This window comes from Gambusia affinis, linkage group LG08, assembly GCF_019740435.1.
Source record: "Gambusia affinis linkage group LG08, SWU_Gaff_1.0, whole genome shotgun sequence".
In the NCBI taxonomy this organism is placed as follows: Eukaryota; Metazoa; Chordata; class Actinopteri; order Cyprinodontiformes; family Poeciliidae; genus Gambusia; species Gambusia affinis.
Window position 1 is genome coordinate 12698486 of NC_057875.1, and position 17361 is coordinate 12715846.

Below are 17361 nucleotides of genomic sequence, written 5' to 3' on the forward strand. Positions count from 1 at the left end.
TGGTTTGCTTGACGGTGACTGCATGAGCGTTTTTCTGTCTACTTTTGTTTGGATTGTTTAAAGTTTCTGTCTGTTTTCCATGAACACACAACTCTTACTGTGTCTGTGCCATTGCTTTCTTCCACTCTTTCCTTCTGCATGCTGCTTATTCTTGCATGGCTTTTAGCCTTGGGGGAATGATCCAAGTCCTCCTATCATGTCTCCACCAATCAACGCAGAGCACCTATTCTTCCTCTATCAGGCCTCATGCCTCTCTGTTTTGCAGGTACTTTTCAGAGCACTAAACAATCTTGTGTGGGTGGTTGAATTTGAATCTCCTTGGCATGGCTCCAGACCATGTAGTCATTCCTGGGGCAAAAATGCCTGTACCACGGGGCTTATTATACATTTTTAGGAATAGTTTTTGTTGTATTACCTTATCAGTCTATTAAATGTGTTCCTAGTCCTGCATTGTTTTATCTGGATTTAAACCAACACAAACTAATAAAATCTGGAGATAGTTATATCAGTTAGTGTTAAATTTGACCTAAAAGGCTGTGGCTTGAAATTATACTTTAAACTGATTAATGTGGAATCTGTATTTCTTCTACCATTAATTCCGCTAAGAGTAATACAAGTAATATTCTTGCAACTAATATAAAAACTAAAAGTGTGGAACAAAATGAAAGTAAGCTATATGTGGAAATGGTTTCCATCTAAGCTCAGCAGAGACGAAGAGGGATTCAGAGGGAAATGAAAATTGTTGCACAGCAGTAATTGGTTTCTGAAATGCGCTTGCTGTGTCCACTTATTTTTAATTTTTTAGCATAGCGCCATCTGGTGGATGACTTGGATAAAGCTATTTCTATACTAGATTTAAAAAAAATGGATCATAATCGTTATGGAAATTACTGAGGGGACATCAGAGGTAGAAGTGTCTTTTAAAATCCTTGCAATTATGAAACTCCATAAAATGTACTTTAACCATAATGAGATTTAAAATAAAATTTTATTTATGATGAAATCTACAATTGTAAAAAGTAATTCAAGAAAAGGATATTTAGTAAGTAGAATTATAGTTCTATAACACTTTTTTGAAGTTGAAAATCAAAAAGTGCTTTAAAGTAAAACAAGTAGAAATGGATCCTAATTAAAACCTTAATTTCATATTAATGGAAGTAAATAAACACATTTATGATTTGTCAAACTAATAAATATCAAACAGAAAAATATGGATGAAAGTAATAATTACTGTAAATCATCTAAAGTTCTTCTTCAAAGATAATGTATTAAATTTGAAATACTAAGCTGTGCTGTTTTAAAGTAATCTGAAAGGTTCATTGGTAAGATTTTTGGTAATCGATACCAGTATAATAGTTATGATTTAGTCATGAGTTTGTTTAAATGTGTGTTTTAGGGTTCTGTGAGTCTTCCTCTCTCAACACCAGTAGAACAACCTGCGAGTTCTTCTGCTTTAGTGCCTCCATCTGGTGACAGGTATGATATTGTTTTTCTTCTTCTTGCATATGTATACTCTAATTTATGTTTGTGAACCACAAAAACTAAATAGTTTGCTTGAAATTGTTGGGTTATTGTTTGTTTTTTGTTTTTTTTTCACTTTTTGTTTCATAAGAGCATCAACGAATGCTCAAAATATGATTTAATGCAAATGCTATCACTTTTAACTGGCACTGTCGCCACGAAATATCCCAGTGTCTGCTCATCTTCTCATCATCTTTTTCCTGAACTTGTCTCCTCTAGCTGCCTGTCAGATGCAGCTTCAGGTCTAAGTGACGGTAACGATGGCGGTTCCACGTCCGGGGGTCGCCACGAGGGCCGCACCATGAAGCGTCACCAGCGGCGATCCGTCCGCAGCCGCTCTCGCCATGAGAAGACCGCAAAGGCCAAGCTAAATGTTCTCAGTGTACGCAGTTATCCTGCCAGTATTGAGTTCTTTCTGCTCCCGCGTTTGTCACCAATCAGTTTTACCTGAAATCTGCTGCAGATTTCTAATGTGGGAGATCGAGTCGCAGAGTGCCAACTGGAAACTCACAACAGGAAGATGGTTACCTTCAGATTTGATCTAGATGGGGATAACCCTGAGGAAATTGCACACATAATGGTAAAGTTGATTTACTAGTAAATGCCATGTACCGTTCACTGAGCATGCAGTTTTGATGATTTTGTTTTTTCCAACCTCTGTAAGGCACTTTTTGAAAGGACTGTGCGATCTGACTGAGTCAAAATATGTCTTCTTTTCATTTAGGTTGATAGTGAGTTCATCTTGGAGAGTGAGCGTGAGTCGTTCATCGAGCAGGTCCGGGAGGTCATAGAAATGGCTGACGAGAAGGGAGAGAGCATTAAAGATGGCTTCCCACAGGTGCGTCTTTATTACCCATACGAATGAAGAGATTTTACTCCTGCTTGCTAAACCTGAGGATGTTTCTGAATACATTGTCTCTTTGCAGATAAGCCATCAGCAAAAACCTGAGCTGACTGTTCCCATGGTACCAGGTAAACGGATAAAATTTGTATTAAGTGTGTTTAATTTTCACACAGTTTTATCCTTATAGGAACAAAAGTATCTGCCTGATATGAACATATATAAAATAATGCAAAAGGCATTTAGAGGTTAGTTTAATTCTGGAGCAATGTGATCGTCCACATATTTTTTTTGTTGAAATTTTATATTTCAAACAATTAAATTTGTTTAAAAAAGGTACTTAAACTTAGTACAGTATCGTTAAATTGTGACTTAAATTTAGTGACCACTGATTCATAGACATGTAGCACATCCGCTATTCAAGTAGCAGAATTGAGTCCACATGTTTTTTCTGTTTGTTTTTTGTTTAATCAGTGTTTGATTTTTACTAAAATTCTAACCAGCAACTATTCTGAATTCCTTCAGACTTCTCCACTTTTTGACTCCGACTGTTGCACTTTTATTGACTGACTGATGGATGAAGCTTGTTTCAGCATAATGACTACAAACTTCTGATTTTCTCCACACTGACAGGCTGTGGATTTTGATGCACACGCAGCTTTACAGACAGACTGGCGTGGCGTTTTCATTCTGCCTGCATTGACCTGAAATGAGACTGCGTGTGTAGAAACTAAAAATCTTGGCACACACTGATTTGATGCACCATGTTTTTCATTAGGCATCTCCCCCAGCACCACCACTCAGGTGGTTCATTCAACAGGGCGGAGGTTCATAGTGAGCCCGGTCCCAGAGTCGCGTCTGAAAGATCAGTTCTTTGGAGCTTCGTCTGCTAATACATCCGTCGGAGACGACCTTTCCTCTGGTAAGAACATTAGTTTTTTTCCGCTGTTTAATGCCAGCTTATAATATCAGGTGTTAAGGTTCCACTTTGTTCCGCAGCTCCTTTGGGCCTCTCGCTGTCTGCTCCATCTGGGGTTCTTCAGCACGCCTTCAGTCAACTCAAACAGGCTCGGTTGGACAGATGCAGCACCGTCGACTCGACTCCAACCGATAAAGAGTTGGCCCCTGCTCCGTCCTCCGATGTTTCTAACAAAAGCCAGTCCCCTCCTGAAGCCGCGGCTCCCCCTGCCACCGTTCCTGTCACGTCAGCATCTTCACCTCCTCACTCAACAGGAAGAGTGTCGCCGTTACCAACACCCGTTCCATCCCAGACTGTGAACAACGACTCGAGTCAATCGCCGCAGTCTTCCCATGAAACGGCTCACTCACAGCATCCGCCATCGACCGGCATCCCGACTTCGTCCTCGACCGTTTCTCCTCCATCCACCCAGACGTCCATACATGCGGTACCCGGGTCACAGCCAGGCAATATGGCAGCCGGCGGTCCAGCCGCCCCAGTTTCAGAGCGGCAGGCCTTTAATAGTGCCGTTACATCCATCCATTCTCAGCACCTGCCTGCCACGACGGTACCCGGCCAGAACCAGGCCCAGCCACACCCAACGGAGCCCGAGGGAGCCGAGGTCCAGTCTAAGACGGTCGGCAGGGATGACATCCTAACCCTGGATATGAAGCTCCGGTCGCTCTTCAAGGACCAGCTCTCCGCCTCCTCGGTGTCGGTGGATCACGGTTCAGGAACAGGGACTTCCTCTCCTCCCACCGGAACTTCCTCTCCTCCTCCTGGAGCCGCCCTGGTTCCTCCGTCGAACCTTCCCCTCACTTCAGGCGCACAAAGTGTTCAGGGTTCGACCACACCAGGGGGGTCAGCTCAGGCCCCTCCATCAAAGCTCCGGGCTCAGGTCTGTGAATAATTCAGTTCTCAAAAATACATCCATAGTTATCTTTACCGATGCAGTGATTCTTGACCAGATTCCATTTTTACCATTTTAGACTTTACCTACTGATCTTGAGCAATCTGCTACACCTCCATCTGAACCTGTGCACCCGTTTCCTGGACCAAACCAGGTTTGTTTCTCTGCTGTATCACCACTAGATTCAGAAATCAAAGATTCTCCTTACCTAATCGGTCCCATGTTAGAAAATGACCTTACACTGGTTGATTATCCATATGAAGTATTCTGGTAAAAAAAACACTTGTCTAATCTGCGTCCAGATAAAACTTAGTTTAATGTTTTAACCATTAGTTGCCTTTAGCAGATTATTAAAAGAATTGGCTTTGTTTAATCAGGATTTATTCTTATAATTATAATTTGTTGTGGTGAACTTGACTTCACATCTGAGTCTGTTTTTTATTATCTCTGTTATTTTCTCTCTGTGTGAACCAGCAGTCACTGCAGGGGAATTTAGATACTCAGATAATGAGAGCTCCAAGCCCTGAAAATGCCCAGGGAGGCGACGACGTCCAGCCTCCAGTGGGAGGTTTCACTCTGGGACGCTTTAAAGTGAGTCTCGTTAAATTTAAGATTCAAAGTTTAACGTTAAACGGCTGAACGTTTAAAAACCTCACGGCTCATTTTGTTATGTAGGTCTCTGTGGCAGCCGACGGTGCTCCGGATCCGTCCACCATTGTGTCTTCTTCGTCCCTCACACCATCCTCTATTTCCTCGACGTCCTCATCTTCGTCATCCTCGCCACCTTCAAGCCCAGAGAACACACTCCACCAGTCGTCCCCTCTGCCTAAAGGGCTCAGTGAAGCCGACGGAGCCTCAGCGACCTCTAATGACTCTGCCATTCAGAGCACCAACGTTGGACGCTTCCAGGTGACCAAAAGCAGCGAAGCCTCATCTGAAACAAGTGGTGCCTCTAAAGTGGGACGATTTTTAGTCACAGGTAAGTGGGAGGTTTAAAACAAATGTTGAAGAATGTTTTATAAAAGTTGTACGCTAAAGTTCCCTTGCTTCTTTTTTGGGGTTTGACAAACGATCAGTAAGAACTGGATGCATTAATTATAAATTAATTATGGATATTGTCTTATCTACATAGTGTCAGAATTATACATTCAGGCTCAAATAAATGCATACACTCCACTAATCATTTGGAAAATGTCTTAGATGCAGAGAATAAATGAGAATGTTCAACTTACATCCCAGCTGAGATAGAAGCTCTTCATGAACGTCGCTAGTCTTTAGGATGTTAGTTGAAGTCTAGTCTGAAGGATTTGTTTTGTTGTTTTTGTGACTTGAGTCAGACATGTTGGTGTCTGATTATGAAAATTTTAAAGCTCAAGCTGACGTTGTGATGTTTTTGCTGAATCCATCAGAGCCAGTGATGACAAATGTTTCTGTATCATGAGGTGAAACTTTATTTAAAGTAATAATACTTACTGTTTGATTTTCTGCAGTGACGCCAGCTCCAGTAGCAAACTCTAGCTCACAACAAGGCAGCGGTTTGCCGAACGGACCGTCGTCCTCGACCTCTGACCCTCCAAACCCACTACTCCATGAAACCAGTGAGGGGGACTCTGAAACGGAGGATGAGGCCCTTCAGAAAGAAATCAGTCGCCTCAGAGAAAAGTGCGTCAAACATTTTCTTACTGTTGAGATTTACATCATGCAAGTTTAAAAAGCTAACCTAATATCTTCTATCTGCTCCTGCAGACACATGAAGGAGATTCAGCTCCTCCAGAGTCGTCAGAAAGAGGAAATAGAGGCACTGTACTCCAAAATGGGGAAATCTCCGCCTCCATCTGTTGTCTCCCCTGCTGCGGCTCTGGGCGGAGGTCGGCGAAGACGCAAAAGCCACAGATCTCGCAGCAGCGGGCAGCCCAGTCCCAGTCATTCAGGTCAGGACAGGCGGCTGATCATCTCGGTTTCCAATAAAACATGGCGCCTAAATGTTTAATCCTGGTGTTTTAACTCTCAGGTCAGAGTCACAGGTCGGAGTCGCCCCTGAAGCAGAGTTTACCGTCTGCAATGGGAGCTGCAGACGGAGCCATTAGCTCATCTGTACAACCACTCACATCGCTGCCAAGCCTCAGTAGTTCTTCCACTGGTACGCTTAACATCATCGACCAGGAACTGAAATGTTTCTCCAGTTTGCAGCTCATCCGTATGAAATATATGTGCAGGATCAAGTGGAACCAGCTCCTCCAATGGGTCGAGCCTCGGCCAGAACAACTCTAACTCTCTGTCCCAAATGGGTGGAGCGGCTCCATCCACATCTCAGACCCAGAAGACCAAGAGCACCTTTTCTGACGACATGCACCAGCTGGTGGATAACTTTGCCAGAGACGCCAAGAAAGGGCCTAAGACCGGGTCCTCGGCAACTCTGGGACTGGATGTAAGCCTTCAGTTAAGGTTTTTATGGGATTATAGGCAGCTAGTATCTTACATGCAGGAAATAAATCTCAGCTCACATTAGTTGGTCCTGGAGGCTGAAGCTAATGGCTGGTTAGAGATCAGCTGAGGCCAAACTAGACTTCACCATCTTCAAACAGCTCCAGTTTAAAAGAAATACAAACGAAACAATAAAAGGTCACAGCAGTTTGTTTGAATTGTATTCCAGAAACACTGTAGCTGTTTCACATTTGGATCTGGTGAAACCAATAATTGCTTACACAAGAAATAGAGGGCAGGTAATGTGCCAAGAATTCACTAATTCCACTGGAAAACAAGTTTTAAGATAAGAACATGTTGATCAACTGATGCTATTATAAAAAGAGCAACAATGTTTCTGAAACAGCTACAGTGTTTCTGGAATACAATTCAAACAAACTGCTGTGACCTTTTATTGTTTCGTTTGTATTTCTTTTAAACTGGAGCTGTTTGAAGATGGTGAAGTCTAGTTTGGCCTCAGCTGATCTCTAACCAGCCGTTAGCTTCCACCTTTTCGTTGTACCAAACGATGCATCTGCAGCTAAAACATACTTCTAACATCAACATGTGAAAAGCTCAGACCTTTGACATCAACACAGAATAGGTGTCAAAGGTCAGTTTAATTTTTGGAATAACTGATTAATAATTGGACAGTGAAAGGTGTGTAATAGGAGCTTTAGCAGAATTTGAAGCAGATGAAGGTAAAACTGGGTGGGAAAGATTTGCAAAGATGGTTTTTATTTGAAATACACATTTCCTGTGCTCCCATACAGTTTTGGCTCAATTACTGCTCAGTTCTTTCAGCAGATTGTCTGTGGAATCCAGTTAATGATTAATCGAATACTGAATTAGCTGACAATTATTTAAGTATTTGCTTAGTTGTTTCAGCCCTAATTTCAACAAATCTTTCCCTTCTCGTTGCTACACAGATCATCCCTCCAGCGAATATGGGCCGTAAATTTTCAGCGCCGGGACAGCTGGGTCCGACCCATCACACAACCTCCAACTGCACAACCACCACCAGCACCCACCTGCCCAACCCGGCCAATCCCGTGGCCCCTCTGGGGTCGAGGAAAGGCTCCCTGGGTCCAGTCAACCAGGGTTTCGGCTATGCTTCAGCCTCCTACAGTGCTTCTGCGTGGGCCGGACCCACAGGCAGCTGCCAGGTCGGCATGCATACCCCCCCTCAGCCACTAAAGCAGTACCAGCCCCCCACGACGGTCTCGGTGTCCATGCACCAGGGCTACCACATGGGAACAGGTCAGACCAGCCAGGCCACAGTCAGCCAAGGAGGGACCAGTCCAAGGCCTACGTAGCCCAGTCCGGGCCCTGCTCCAAGCTGAGACAAAGGGCCGTACAGAGCAGAGAGGTCAGAGGTCAGACAGTCGTTGACCCAAGAACCACAGCCTCTCTTTGCATTTTGCTGGTTAGCTGGCTTTGTATTGTGCTTTTTTTTTTGTTTGTTTGTTTGTTTTGTTTAGTTTAGTTTTTTTATTTCATCGTTTTAACATTGTGTATTATTTGTGTTGAAGAGTTGACCGGAGTGGTTCGAGTCCTCTCAGGTAGATTTCAGTCTGTCTGACAACTGGTGGGAGAGTGCAATACACCTCCACAGCACAAAGCGCATCATTCTTAGCCTGCCGTTTAGCTGTGGAAGCAAGCTGTGACGAGTCAGGCGGCGGTGTCCGCAGAAGCGCCGCACACCGAAGGCGTAACCAAAAGCAGCCACAGGTGTCTTGAAAGCAAGATGCTGCAACATTGTCATTCCTTTAGGAGGGACTGCGACGCTCATCCTTATTGATCTGGACTTTAGAACGAACTGGGACTGAAGACGGTGGAGCCGGTCCACACAGTGGTGGGAAGTAAAGTCGTTTGGCAAGTGGGGAGGAGAGTGTGAGTGTACAGAAAGTGTGAAATAAGAAGTGGAGTGACTGTAAGGTTAGAGGAAGGACTTGGTAAGTCGGGGAGGAGAAGTGATAGGGCTGCAGCACGGATAGATCCCAGAGACTACTGAGTAAAATGCAATAATGGTGAAGTAGATACAGTCCCTTATAACTGTGGCCTTAATCCCCAAACACATCTAAACATTGACCTTGTACATAGACATCAGTCCATTGGGTTCTGATTCTATATTTGACATATTCCTGTCTCCGTGAGAGTCTTTGTGGTTTGAGTTTTCAATCATCCAGATTCACCTGTGAGAACATCGTCTTGGTGTTGATCACCACTAGTTTTAACTGACAAGGCGGCGCTGCAGGGGTTAACCCCACCCAAACATCAAATCACTTCTTTGACTTCAGCCGAGTTATGAATTGCTGATAACACGCATATCGTATCCAAATTATTATTATTATTGGGATAGTATTTAAAGAAGTTTTCTGTTGTGTGGACAGGCGGCGCAAAGTACACAAATACATGGGTTTACCGCAGTCGTGTCCCACAAGACATGTGTACCCATAACATTTAACTGTGACCTCTCACATCCCAAAGTGTCTGGGTTTTTTTTTTTTCTTTCTGTTTGTTTTCCTTTTTGATCTGTTTTTGTAAGTGTATATTTAATACGACAGACAAACGTTCTTTATGGACCTGTATTCAGCCATCAGATTTTGATGTTGTTTCACTGTAATTATTATTAAAAGGTTGTTAAACAACATGTAAAGAAATATTAAAAAGTGCAATTGCAGGGTGGTTGCAGTTAATATCGTTCTCACCGTGCAGGAGTGAACCTGCTGTTTTATTAAGCTCTTCTATGACCGCCCTGCACCCATTTTCTATTTTTTTTGTTGTCGTTTTTGTAAATATGCTAAAGTGAGGCTTTCACGTAATACTCCGTCACCACTCTTAATGCACATGCACTCTAAGCCGTAAACACGAGGAACACTTTAGTGCCTTGCATCTTCACTAATGATCGGTTCCAGATTCATCCAGCTCCTGCAGCTAAAACCAGTATGAAAAGTTAAAAGCCACTCGACACGGTCGGTCCAGAGCATGCAACGCTGAAACAGACACAGAACCAAGAGCAGAGTCAAAATGTGCCGTTTCTTTTCTCTCTACATTTACGTTTGTGTTGGTTGTGTAATCAGCTGTGTATTTCTACGTGACTCGTGGGAACATGGATTTGTTTTTGTTTTGCTGATATTTTCTTTGTGAATTTATTACTAGACAACTTTGTAGAAGCACGTGTTTTAAGTGGAGAGTGGGCTGTACAAAGGTTCAAAAGTCCTCCTGCTGACTCAGCTGCTGTCTCACCACCTCGCAGCAGTGCCATGCTGTTGTTGTGACTCTTTCGCCTGCTTGTAGATCGAATTGTTTAAACTTCTCTAGAGAAAAAAATGACTTCCTGCAATGCAGAATATGCAATGTTTAAAGTTTTATAGGGAGCGAGGCGTGTTGGAAACATTTGCATGCTGATGAAGTGTTAACTTCAACGTTTTTGATAACGGAATAAGTATTTCTTTTACTCGTTTGCTTTCCTGACAGTTGTCAATATCACAGGCGCAAACCTCAGCAACAGGTTTATCAGCATGCTAGCTTTACTGGGTGTTTATTCCTACAAACAAACAACCATTTCACAACTTGACCACTGCACAACACAAGCTCACAAAGGTTAACATCCGTGCGCGCTCACACAATTCCCAGAACCCCCTCCGTCCCGTTAAAGTCCCCGGCGCACGGCTCTCTCATCCAATCCCTCCTGACTTCCTGTGATTCTGTGTCTGTTTTGTGTACATTTTTCCACATTGTACAAAATGTAAAAACAAATAAAAAATATCAAATACAAACAATGTCTGTGTCACTTGTCTGTTTACAGGGTCTGCTCATTCCTCAAAGGATTTAAACATTTTATTCCGATTTTTCTATTTAAAACACTTTTATGACAGCAGTGGTGCACAAGAGGTTTTCTTTGATCGATAAGGTGCAAACATTGTAACGTAGCGGTAATGCTGTGCAAGAGGAACACGAGTATATTGAAAATAAATAAAACAAATGTTTTCATCTAAGCACAGAGTAAAGTGTCATGTGTCCAGCCGGCGTTTCTTCAGCTGCTGTCCTTGTCTGTATGGACTGAAGGCCTCGCCTGGAAATCAGAGGAGTAGAAGTTGAAATAAAAACTTCAGCCAGAGGCTCAGACACTCTGAGATGGTCTACCTGGTCTCCCCTGGTGCTGATTGTTGTGTGGCTGTCTGGAATGAGTGTTCGACGCTCTCTGAGGGGTTTTACTTCGCGTCTGCATCTGGTGACTCCCCGGCGTTCTGGGCCTGCTCCCTCTGGGAGAAGACGCGCCGGCGGGAACGTCCAGATCCTCGATCCCATCCAAAGTGAAATCCCAGAGTTCTGGGTCGTCTGCAGATACGGCAAGACGGGAGGAGGAAACCTCAGCAACTAAACCTGAGGAGATGCATTAAAGTGCTGTTTGATCCAGTTGAGTTTTCAGAACGGTCAAATATTAACTAACTGCTGTCCACATTTTAGACTTTAATGGATCCATACCGTGCAACACTGAATGAACCTTCACAATGAAACCTGCTCTTTAAGATCTACACTTCTTTTCAAAAACTTGTGAAAATGAGTTGTTAATTGTGATAACTTTCACTGTAATCACATGAGGAGGATTTCAGTCTTTTTGACTATTTATGCCCTGTTTGAATCATCTTACCTGCACACGTGTTCCTGCTGCCTGACTGGTTTTCGGATGTTGTGTTGTCGCTAAACGCAGACGCACCGTCCTCACCTGAGGATCAGGGAAAAACAAAAACTGGAGATCAAATCTTGACATGTAAAATATGAACTAAGAATAATTTCAGAGTTTGTGAATCACCTTTCATTGAGAACAACTTTCTTATTGACAACCTCACGATGTTTTAGGTTTTTTTTTGTGGGAAGCAATGAATCATGCTTTAGTGGAATCAGATTTGTGAGGCGGATGTTTAACATTTAACACAATCATGACTACAGTATATTATCTTCAACAACACTAGTATTGCACAGTTTCCCTGAAAATGGATGTGATTAGGTCTGCCACAATAAAAAAATTTTGCAATTTTACTCAATGACAAATTGCCATTTGAGACAATTTTCAACTAAAATAATAATAATGGTACTTTATTGCGAGTGCATCCTCTCAAAGATCAGAAACCTTTCATTTCTAAAGAACATGTAACACTGGAGCTGGGAAGCATTTTAAATATTCAAAATAAATAAACAAAACAACAATAATTAAAACTGATTATGAAGTGTGTGTAAACAAAATTGTGTTTCAAAAAGTATTAATCATTCAGCTTCGACAGGAAAAACAGGCAAAAATGTTGGGAGTTTTGTAAAAAAAAAAGAAAAAAAAAAAAGAAAGAAATGCTAACTACTTCGTACTGGGTGTCAAATGCTTGTAGCATTTTTCTAAATGATGGTTTTTCAACAATATTAAGAGGGAAACATCTCTAATGATTATTGAGTTCACTTTAATGATGCAATGAATTCATTTATTGAATCTTAGATGCGATTCACCTCTAAAATGTACTTTTTGTTAAGTAACAAAAACTCAAACACGTTTAATCTTTTCTATGCTACAATACAGAAAGGGTTCACTAAAGTGTGTGAATCATTTTTTCTCTAGCTGGAACTCTACCTCCCGTGGATCTCCGTCCAATCACCACCTCCGCCTCCTCAGACTTTGCTTGTTGCAGTTCCTGCTGCAGCTTCCTGGCCTCCATCTCCCTCCTGAACTTCTGCTGCAGCTGCTGCTGCCGCAGCTTTCTCTGATGTTTGGGGTCCGTGTTTGGGTCAGACATGACGACATCGGCAGCGTCCGCGGCCGACCTTCAGAGGACGAAGGCGACGGTAAGAGGTGCTTCTTTTGACAGCAGAGATGACAGACGGAGATCGCCCCGCGAAGCGCGGCGTGTTCACCTGGAGAGGACGTTTTCTGTCTTCATGTCGGCTGCAGAGCCAGCTGAACTGGACCGGTGGTCCTCTGATTGGTTCTGATTGAAGACTCTGGGCTCCAGTGGCATCCTGGCAGGTTCTATTGCACTCACTGGGTTTTGATCTCTGACCAGACTGCAGAAGCGGGCCTTCTCTATGGACGGCTGGCCCTCGGAGCGCTTCGTCTGTGCCGGGTCTGGATCAGGGCGAGGCTGCGCAGAGAGAAGCGGCGATTACAGAAACATCGACAAAAAGCTTCAGCTTCCTTTGTAATTCCTCACCTGTTTGGGGATCTTGTTAATCGCGAGGAGGTATTCTTTATCCAGGATGCAGTTTCCGAGCGCGTTGCCGAAACATCTCCACGTGATGAATAAAGACGTTAATTTTTCTGCGCCAATCCAAGCAAATTGAAGAAAGAAAAACATGAAATTCTTCTTTACTTCAGAGCTCTCTTCATGCCGTCTGTCACAGCTTCCTTCCTCGCCTTTTCCAGAGACAGAGCTTTAGACCTCAGACCCTCGCTGACTCCGTAGCCCACATCCTCATGAAACGATCCGTCCTGGAGGGAAACAAATGGCTTCATTTCACAAATTCACAACGATGACAGGGGTATTTAAGAAGTGGAAGGAAAATTATGCTTTGTTTTCTGCCGTCTGGCTTGACCGGTTTTGCTTATTTCAGGGTCTCGGTACAACGGCACCCATCGCTTTTTCACATTTGTATCAGGAAAACAGAGCATTCCTTTACAATTATGCACTACTTTGTGTTGCTTTGTCAAATAAAATTTCCAATAAAAAGCATTGAATTTTGTGATTCTCTGGTAACAAGACAGAGAAATACTCCAAGCAGACATTAATGAAGAGTTTGTGAGTCACATAAAGGATTGGAAAAACTTAAAGAGTGATTGTCCAACCTTCAGCTGCACTTTGACAAACGCACTGACTCCAACATAAAACTTCCCATTGATGAGGTCTACAAAGTCTGAGAAGAAAGGAAAACTTGTTTTTATGATTATATTTAATTTAAAAATCATGGTACATTACTTTATTACTCACAAAATATTGGCATTTGACAAATGAGGTCTTGCGTTTGACGTTGACTGCACAAGCACTTCTTACCGACATTTTGCTGGGAAATGGAGTGAGACCATCCATTGTATCCAAACATCTCATTGGCCAGGCTGATGACGCGATGTCCTTCAATGTAACAAACCTGTCCAAAAACAGGAAAAAGGTCCATTTAGCCCAAACCCCAGAGGTGGTTTGTTGCAGGAAGTCTTTAAAACGCCCATGACGGCTTCGAAGAAACACAAAGTGTTGCCTTTTGTCCTCCTCCAGCCATTCTGGTGCTGATGAACTCGGGTCCCAGCCGCTGCTGCAGAGCGTCCTGCACGGCCCGGTACTCCTCCGCCGTGTAGGTGCACTGTCCAGACGACATTTATGAGACGATACAATGATGAGGGGGAACGCGGCAAAGATAATCAGTCAATGTACAGCATGTTCTAGATTAGGTATTTGACAATTTAAAGAATTAAATGTCGTTTAACTCTAGATTTGTTTCTCATTCCAATAAATCTCAGTAAGTTAAGCAAACCAATTTAAACAACACAGTGCTTCCAATTCAAGAGTGTGGGGAAGAAAGCTGTAATTATTGTACATTATTTTTAAGAAATTTGTGTTTTTCCATTCAGTGGAAATAGAAAATACAGTTAAACTTTGACCTTAGTTATTGCAGAACTTCAATACACTATTTATACAAAATCGTCTTTTCCAGGTAATTTTTTTATTTATTTATTTATTTTTGTTGTAATCTTTTAAAGCTTAGATCAATTCTGTTTTAAATCCTACAATTCCAGTCAGATTATGAACTGGATTATCCAACACTAAGGAGAAGTTAACTACAGAGCAGATTTGATCTTTGGTACCTTTATTTCAAATGCAGACATAAAAAAAAGTACCAGTTTTCATGCTTTGTTTGTCCAAACCTTTTAACCCAACTCAGGTTTTTTATTGGGAACTCAGCTATTTCGACAGCATATTTAAAAACAACTATTGACCAAAGCACGTACAACTCAAATTATATCAGCATTATACGTTCTATCCAACATTAGAAGCATAGGAACAATACGATTTAAATTTAAAACTGTTTAATGATTAAAAACGTTGAAAAAGTAAACAATCATTCAAAAAAAATGTTAATGCATTCAGTTGTTAAAAATTAAGAAATAAAGTACTGAAGGATAAACTGATAAACTCAAGTATTGGAGTTTAACAGTGGAGGGAATCAAAGACAAATCATGTCACATAAAATTTATTTAAACTCAATTTTTTTGGACAAAGATTTTTGCAGCGTAAATAAATATCCATAACTTCATTCAAGCCACACAACTTTCTTTGACCTTAATAATGAATTAAGTTTGTTTCATTTATTGCTTGTTGTCCTTAATGAATGCAATAGAACATAAAAATGGCACTTCTCTCCACTTTCTCTCTGCTTACTTGTCCAAAGCTCCTGGATGATGCGTGGACACTCTTCTCCTCCGTGCTCATCGCTGTAGTCCTAAAATGATGAAATGCCCAAAGTACAAAAATGAATTTACAACATAAATAATTATGCATACATGTCATAGGTAAAATTAAATGGGAAATAAATAAATGATTTCACTAAAATTTGCCAATAGTTACACACAAACACGAGATTTATGAATTAAAATATGAACTCCCTGTATGATAATATCTTTCTTCTGTATTTATTGAGTTATTTCATTGTTCATTTGGTGCAGTCCACCATGAAATAATTAAAATTGTTGTAACTGCTTCATATTCCACTTATCTTAACTCCATCATCTTAGGCTCTCCCATTTACTTTTGGGTAACTTACTATATTTACTTTAGATTAAATAAATACTATAAACGTTCCAAATGTTTTGTTAATATTCTACTTATGAAACATCATATTCAGTTGTTTTCCATTTACTGAGAAATTTGATGTAAATGTCAACCATTTAATGACGTTTTTGTTGTTGAATTGTGACACTTTTTGACTTCCATAGCTGCACATAAATACAGAGTACAGACCAGTATCTCTTTCTATTGTGTCATTTAGCTTATTTAAAACTCCTGAATTATTTATAACATAAAAATAACTAGTGAAGAGTATATTAAATGTTGTATACTTTTAGGAAAAGCTCTCAATCCTCCCGTTTACTTGCTAATACGGTTTGTACTCAGGTCCGACTATGAATAACTACGAAACATGTAAGTATAACTCACCTGTTAAAGCTCCTCTAAGCTATTTTTATGATAAAAATCCACAGAAGTAATTAACAAATGCAGCTTACGCTTTCAAAGTAGCAACCGTGTGAACTTCCCGCTCGCACTGCCGGGGGAGGAGCTTCTTCACGCTGCCTTCATGACTGTCGGAAAGGAAAGTGTCAACAAGCCCACGGCTAAGAGGGATTGCTAAAAATGTATCATTTAAAAATAAATGTCATTCAAAAGACAACTTACTTAATGATTTTATTTAGACGCCTTTAGACTACAACTGATAATATAAGAACGAAACGCAGGGAATTTTGAAGTGAACTTGAAGTTTAGTGTCGTAATCTCTTATCTTTATTCTACACGGGAAATTTAAGCAAGAGCGGACAAAAGATAAACCAGAAAAAGTCATTAAAAATCTGCCAGATAATTTTAAGATTCAAATCCATAAATAACATGACCTAATGGAAATTGTACAAGCACAATATGAAAAATAAAATGGAAAAATTAATATTTGTATTTTTTTTTCATCATTTGTTGTTCTTTTGGTCATTAGGATATTTTAGTGTTCCTTGTGTTTCCTTAGGTGGTTATTTTGTCTCATAATATCAGCTATTTTCCACCTGTACAGCTTAATATTTAAAAACATCCAGCCAGAGCTTTGGGGCAGGTATAAATTAAAACTTAGTCATATTTCAGAATGGTTAGATCGTAGTCTTGTCTTAAATTCAGTAAGAATCTGTGTAAGGACTTAAAATGTGCTTTTCGTAGATGACAGAGGTGCAGCTATTTCGCAAAGAAGAATTGGGCGATTTTTCCCAGTCTCTACGTGTACAAAACTGTTTAGTCTGGTGATGATAATACAAATTTATGTTGAACTTTTTAGATGTTTGTATTTAACCCATCCTAAAAGATATGTATGATTTCTCTTCCACTCCTCAATTGTATTTTGTGTTTTTCAGATTATTTTCTCCCTCAAAAAGATACATTCAAGTTTGTGGTTTAAATGTGCCAAAAGTGAGCAAGCTCAATGTGTGGAAACATTTTTGCAAGGCGCTTTTAACTTTTATAACTGCATATCTCTATAGTTTTATGATTTGGTGTCAATCTAAAGTCATGCAAATGCGAATGTTCCATCACTGAAGATACATTTTTCACTTTTTACTGTACAAGCGCATGTTTTTTTTATTTAAGGATGAGTTTGCACTGGCAAGTGACAAAGACCTGCTTGCTCCGCAGCATTGTTTTTAAAGCCTGCGCAGATAATGTGGGTTTGATTAAGATCTTATTTTTCTTGCTGATAAGAGGCATTGTGCCACATGCAGTTATTTTTCTTGCGCCACTATCTGTACATCTGCCATTATGTCCACTGCTCTTTCCTGTTTTGATTATTATTGCTTCCATCAATGAAGTCGCACAATAAACTATCCCACGAACTACAGAGACAAACTGCATGTTTCTGGTGAAACTCCGCGGTTTTCCTCGCTTG

The 17361-nt window shown here is 41.0% G+C and overlaps 2 protein-coding genes across 8 annotated transcripts in view; one reads left to right on the forward strand and one right to left on the reverse strand.

Annotated features, from left to right (window-relative positions):
• The window catches only part of LOC122835849 (serine/threonine-protein kinase WNK1-like), a 30277-nt gene extending 19802 nt beyond the window's left edge, over positions 1–10475 (forward strand). For 3 of the 5 annotated variants that reach the window (XM_044125261.1, XM_044125260.1, XM_044125263.1), the window contains 15 exons: positions 1397–1476; positions 1741–1903; positions 1985–2101; positions 2246–2359; positions 2448–2493; positions 3141–3284; positions 3362–4218; positions 4310–4384; positions 4705–4821; positions 4906–5209; positions 5721–5892; positions 5977–6161; positions 6242–6370; positions 6447–6658; positions 7623–10475. In XM_044125261.1, coding sequence (XP_043981196.1) covers positions 1397–1476; positions 1741–1903; positions 1985–2101; positions 2246–2359; positions 2448–2493; positions 3141–3284; positions 3362–4218; positions 4310–4384; positions 4705–4821; positions 4906–5209; positions 5721–5892; positions 5977–6161; positions 6242–6370; positions 6447–6658; positions 7623–8009 — 3102 coding nt within the window. In that variant the 3' untranslated portion in view covers positions 8010–10475. The remainder of the gene's footprint in view (positions 1–1396; positions 1477–1740; positions 1904–1984; positions 2102–2245; positions 2360–2447; positions 2494–3140; positions 3285–3361; positions 4219–4309; positions 4385–4704; positions 4822–4905; positions 5210–5720; positions 5893–5976; positions 6162–6241; positions 6371–6446; positions 6659–7622) is intronic. The other 2 variants (XM_044125264.1, XM_044125262.1) reach the window with 2 other exon arrangements.
• Positions 9209–17314, reverse strand: rad52 (RAD52 homolog, DNA repair protein). 3 transcript variants are annotated; one of them, XM_044125269.1, is made up of 12 exons: positions 15953–17314; positions 15111–15171; positions 13933–14034; positions 13731–13824; positions 13526–13593; positions 13053–13171; positions 12894–12969; positions 12598–12824; positions 12317–12507; positions 11351–11425; positions 10843–11082; positions 9209–10771 (listed from the first exon to the last, which is right to left on the reverse strand). In XM_044125269.1, exons 2-12 carry the CDS (start codon positions 15159–15161, stop codon positions 10710–10712), a joined length of 1305 nt encoding a protein of 434 aa, XP_043981204.1. In that variant the 5' UTR covers positions 15162–15171; positions 15953–17314; the 3' UTR covers positions 9209–10709. The 3 variants fall into 3 exon arrangements, with proteins under 3 accessions (XP_043981204.1, XP_043981205.1, XP_043981203.1); XM_044125270.1 differs by having other exon boundaries at positions 10843–11037; positions 15885–17314; XM_044125268.1 differs by having other exon boundaries at positions 15885–17314.
• Between the last annotated feature and the right edge of the window lie 47 nt (positions 17315–17361).